We start from the raw sequence: 5,879 nt of genomic DNA on the forward strand, positions 1-5,879 counted from the left end.
GACAACTGGAAGCGGCAGATTCAAACCACTATAAATGCCGGAGGAAAGATCACAGAAGCGCTTCACAGGAGGCTCCCAAGCACTGAGGATGTCACCTAGACAGGGGACGAAACGTCTGCAACACAAATTCCCAGCTCGGCGAACAGAACCACAAAAACCAGCACCCGAGCTACAAATCTTTTCACAAACTTTGATTACTCTTCATAATTTTGAACATCTCTATCAAATCTCCCCTTAGCACTTTGTGATTTGAGAACAATCCTAGATGTGTTACATAAGTATTGTTGAAGAGAAAAGACACATTTTGTCAAAACCTTTCGCCTTGCACTCATCAAGACAACATCTAGCAGAACCAACATAAAGAGAAAGTGACATTAGACCATAGAAGGGAAAGGTGCTGATTGGTTGGGAAATGGACTCTGGTTAGTAGAGACATTACTGTGGAGACTGCTCCAGTTTAAGATGACTGACAGTTCACTGCCAAGCATTTTAGAAATTTTTAACTAGAGTGTTTGACTCTGATTGGCTGAGGAATTGTCCTGAGAAATGAACTGCAGAATGGTTATTATCGGCTTTATTAAATTGGAACAGGTATTGTGTGTGTATACATGTTGTTTCTATCTGACAGCCAATTTTGTGCATTCTATCAGGCTCACAATATGGTGCACTTATGCATACTGTGCCCAATTCTTTTCAGAACCAATCAGAGTTAATATACCTGGTTTAAAATGTAAACAAAGCTTGGCAGTTAACTGGCAATCATCATTAACTGGTGCATTCTCCATGGCCTCCTCTTCCAATCAGAGTCAGCACTCTCCTTTCACAGAGTGAAAATCCTGTTTTCTCTTTCCTTTGGCATTCAAGTTCTGCATTACCGAATAATTATTCCCTAACTTCTTCAGCCACATTCCTCATCCTAAGCATCATTCTGGTAAATCTCCCCCACACCCTCAGGGCCCTGACATCCTTGTGAAAGCGCAGAGCCTAAAATCAGAGAATATACCTCAGCCGAGGTGTCTGATTGGCTGTTTGACACGGGGTTTGACCTGACAAGAGTTGGCACTTACCTCGTAAAGATTGTGGAAGGTTTCGTAGATGAAGATGACGGAGATGAGGAAGGCGAAGATCTCCTGGGTAAAAGGTGAGATGTAGCGCACCAGGAAACTTCCCTCAAAGGCCACCGTGATGACCACAATGACCATGAGCCAGAAGCCAATCCACACACGACCTGTGAGGTAGTCCACGTTCTGGGTTTTGCTGAACTGGCGATGTGCGTGGAGTGGGGGAGGGGTGATGATGGTGAGGAGATAGGGAACAAAAGGGAGAGATAGGTTATCCAAGAAGCAGCGAGATGTTCACCACAGCTCCTCTCCGAACAGACCGATGCACATGTAGGTTCATTCAAACACACCTGGGGAGGCCATGTTTTGTGGAGGGTTGTCCACTTAGCTCTTCTGGAGAGTTTCATGGGAATGACAACTCTGTCACTGCTCCTTGGTCAATATCGTGAAATTCCTTCCCGAAGGACATTGTGCATCGACCTACAGCACAAGGACTGGGGTATTTCACGAAGGCAGCTCACCACCACCTTCTCAAGGGATTGGGCAATAAATCCTGAACCGGCCAAAAGTGAGGACTGCAGATGCTGGAAACCAGAGTGGTGCTGGAAAAGCAGAGCAGGTCAGGCAGCATCCGAGGTGCAGGAAAATCGATGTTTCGGACAAAAGCCCTTCACCCTGGAGACTTCCTGCCTCTATTCCTGATGAAGGGCTTTTGCCCGAAACTTTGATTTTCCTGCTCCTCGGATGCTGCCTGATCTGCTGTGCTTTTCCAGCACCATTCTGATCTAAACAATAAATCCTGAAACGCCAGTAACGTCCACTTCCAATGAATTATTGACAAAAGGAATATTCTTCACACGAGGGAGAGTGGAAATTTGGAACCCTGTTTTCCCAAAAGGCAGTGAACTGACCATTTCAAAATAGAGATTGTGAGATGGCATTAGGCTTTAAGACCCAATGAGGTACTCAGCCAGGATTGAACTGAGGAATGGAACGAGCTCAAGGGGCTGAATGGCCTCCTCTGTTCATGCAACTTTTCACTTATTCATTCACAGGATGTGAGCATTGCTGGCTGGGTCAGCATTTATTGCCCATCCCTAATTACCCAGAGGGCAGCTAAGAGCGAACCGCATCCCTGTAGGTCTGGAGTCACATGTAGGACACAACAGGGTAAGGATGGCAGCTTCCTTCCCTCAAGGACATGAGTGAACCAGATGGGCTTTTCCTCCTCTGACAATCGATAACAGTTTCATGGTCATCATTAGACCCTTAATTCCAGATTTGTATTAAATTTAAATTCCACCATCTGCTGTGGCAGGATTCAAACCCAGGTCCCCTGACTGTTACCCGGTTCTCCGGATTTATAGTTTCTGGTGTTGCGTGACATCTGACCTTATCCCGGAGGCTGGTCAAGGGAACGCGACATAATATGATCTCATGGTACTAGCATTGAGAGGCTGATTGGTCCAGGTCACCTCCGTACTGCTGGACTCGGCCAGCATTTGTTGCCATCCCGAATGGCCTTGAACAGAGTGTCTTACTGGAACATTTCAGGTAGCAGTTACACGTCAACCACATTAGTGTCAGCCTGGGGTCACGGAGCCCAGCAGGTTTCCTTCCCTAAATGGCATTAGTGATACAATGGTATAAAGCTCCTTAATCCAGGTTTGTTTAGTTGTATTTTAAACTGTTCAAATTGGTGCGAGCATTTGAGGTAATCAGCCATCTTTGTGAGGGACTGAGAGGGTCACTCTCCCCCTCTGTGCTGATGGTAACAGGGTCAACCAGGTGGACCTCATAGAATGTGAGTTCCCTGATTGGGGCTGTTAACCTGATCCAATCAGGGAGCCCTGGCTGACAGATATAAACAGGAGGGTAACTCTATTTTGATTTAATCCCTACCCGCCCCTTCGCTGTTTGATCACACAGCATTGCCCTTTGATGTGAAGGGCACTGCCTGTCACTGGCCACTCGGGTGTTTCCTTTCTTCCTGGTGGTGGAAACTGAATAAAGATTCATGCACCTTGTGTCTCACACCTGCACACACACAACATGGGTGCTGGGGACAAAATAAGCACTACCGCAGTTAGGCGGTAGTGTGGGAGGCGGGGGGGGGGGGGAGTAATTAAAAAAAAGAGGAATGCCAGACATCCTGTTCACTATGAGAGCTGGCTCTGGGGGAGCTGGATCAGTGTCAAGGACTTTAAAATAAAAGGAAAATAAAAAATAAAAAAAATAAAGAGGAGGATCATGACGGCAGGGTGGCTCAGTAGTTAGCACTGCTACCTCACAGCGCGAGGGACCTGAGTTCAATTCCAGCTTTGGATAACTATCTATGTGGAGTTTGCATAATCGCCCCATGAGTTTCCTCTGTGTGCTCTGGTCTCCTCCCACATAGAACATTAGGGGCAGGCTGCCTTAGAGTGGCGGAAGATGGGAGGGACAGGGGGGTTGCTGGGGGTCTGTATTGTATGCACTGGTTTTAATGAAAGTGGACTGTCTTGTATGTACAAATGTCATTGTTACTGTTTGTAATGATTGAAACTGGGATTTAAGGTGTGTCCTCATTTTCCTGAAAGCTGGTTGTACGGTGGGGTTTGGGGCCTGGCTTTGCTGCCTCTCTCCCTTGTAAAATTGTTGTTTCTCTGTATACAGCTGTTAATGTTAATTGTTTTGTAAAGTGTGAATTGGTTAATAATTTTTTTTAAATAAACAGGAGTGTCAGAGGTTCTGCTCACTGTGAGAGCTGGCCCTGAGAAAGCAGGATCAGTGGGGGGGACTCTCCCCGTGTAAGTAAAGGGTGACTTGGTGACGGGATACTGGCCTCAGGGGAGTTAGTTCACACCAGTTGTCACAACTGGATCTGAGCCCATGTCCTTAGAACACTCTGGATTGCTGGTCCAGTGACATTCCCACAACACCATTATCTCCCTATTTCAGTTTGGACCGAATCATCTCTCAGTACAGCAATCAGCTGACCAGCAGGAGGAGCAATGGCCGAGTGGTAATATTGCAAAACTATTAATCCGGAGAACCAGGTAACGCTCCAGGGAATAGCTTCGAGTCCTGCCTCAGTAGATGGTGGAATTTGAATTCAATAAAAATCTGGAATTAAGAGGCTAATGATGACCGTGAAACTGTTATCGATTGTCAGAGGAGGAAAAGCCCATCTGGTTCACTCATGTTCTTCAGGGAAGGAAGTTTCCATCCTTATCTGGTTATAGTTCGACAGGTTTATTTGAAATCACAAGCTTTTGAAGCGCTGCTCCTTCGTCAGGTGATATCAAGTGGAAAAGGGGCAGCGCTCCGAAAGCTTGGGATTTCAAATAAGCCGACTGGACTATAACCGGGAGTCATGTGACCTCTGATCTTGTCCACCCCAGTCCAACCATATCATTGCCTCCAGCAGTAACTCATTCCATTGTCAGTTTACTGTAGCATTGGAGAGTCTCATCCCCAAAGCTTTGAAATGACCCCGAGGAAGTTGGGAGATGTGTAGGGACTGGAGGAGGTGACAGAGATAGGGAAGGGCCATAGGGACTGGAGGAGGTGACAGAGATAGGGAAGGGACGTAGGGACTGGAGGAGGTTACAGAGATAGGGAAGGGACGTAGGGACTGGAGGAGGTGACAGAGATAGGGAAGGGACGTAGGGACTGGAGGAGGTTACAGAGATAGGGAAGGGACGTAGGGACTGGAAGAGGTGACAGAGATAGGGAGGGGGTGTAGGACCTGGAAGAGGTGACAGAGATAGGGAGGGGATGAAGATGAGCAATCTGAAAAGAAGGATGTGGATTTTAAGATCAAGGCTGGACTGAGTTCCAGTGTAGGTGAGCCAACATGTGGGCGGGTGGGTGAATGGTGATTGATAACAGACTTACCTTGTAGAACGCCTCTTCAAAGACCAGCAGGGGGCCTGTAAATCCAATCACCAGGAGGGGCTGGGCTCCCAACAGGGAGAAGACCACACCTGTGGCTGATGTGGAGACGATTAACTCTGAAACCCCTATTAACCCCTCGGTCTTTGCACCTGCATGGGGCGGAGATGCCATGGTTAGACTCAGGACCGTTTACAGGAGCCGCCTCAGGATCATTATAGAGAGAGAAAGAGCCACCGCAGCCCATTCCCCACATACCCCCTCACTCTCCTGTATGACCAAGGCTGCCACATAGAGATCAGAGCAGTTTGTGAAAGGATCTTTGCAGAGAAATGGGGGGAAAAGCTTTAAATCCACCCGCCACCCAATCTTCCTCCTGTCTGCTTTCATATACAAATCCCATCATAGATTCAAAGAAGGTTCCTTTAGATTGGAAACAGATAATGAAACTCATTTACAGAAAAAGGGAGGGAAGCAGAAAGCAAGAAACTACTACAGGCCAGGTAGCTTAAAACCATCATGGCAAAATTATTCAAAGCTATTATTAAAGACGTTATAATAGAACACTTGGATAAGTTCGAGGTAATTAGGCAGAACCAGCACAGTCTCATCAAAGGGAAATCATGTTTAACTACTTCCTTAATCGGCTTTCCCTGAGCCCGGCAGCTGTCAACTGAATTGTGATAAACTGTGTCTTATTTTTACCTTTTATTATTATTATGTATAGGGTGTAGGTTTGCTCGCTGAGCTGTAGATTTGATATCCAGACGTTTCATTACCTGGCGAGGTAACATCATCAGTGGTGACCTCCAGGTGAAGCATAGCTGTTGTCTCCTGCTTTCTATTTATATCTTTCTCCTGGATGGGGTTCCTGGGGTTTGTGGTGATGTCATTTCCTGTTCGTTTTCTGAGGGGTTGATAGATGGCATCTAGATCTATGTG

The 5,879-nt window shown here is 46.6% G+C and overlaps 1 protein-coding gene across 1 annotated transcript in view; it reads right to left on the reverse strand.

The window, feature by feature from the left end:
- Positions 1-5,879, reverse strand: part of LOC122551953 (anion exchange protein 3-like) — a 257,659-nt gene that overhangs the window by 11,477 nt on the left and 240,303 nt on the right. Inside the window, exons 14-15 of the mRNA XM_043694524.1 lie at positions 4,941-5,089; positions 1,068-1,262 (exon numbers count right to left, since the gene is read on the reverse strand). Of these exons, the coding sequence (XP_043550459.1) occupies positions 1,068-1,262; positions 4,941-5,089 (344 nt within the window). The remainder of the gene's footprint in view (positions 1-1,067; positions 1,263-4,940; positions 5,090-5,879) is intronic.

This window comes from Chiloscyllium plagiosum, chromosome 7 (genome assembly GCF_004010195.1).
Source record: "Chiloscyllium plagiosum isolate BGI_BamShark_2017 chromosome 7, ASM401019v2, whole genome shotgun sequence".
In the NCBI taxonomy this organism is placed as follows: Eukaryota; Metazoa; Chordata; class Chondrichthyes; order Orectolobiformes; family Hemiscylliidae; genus Chiloscyllium; species Chiloscyllium plagiosum.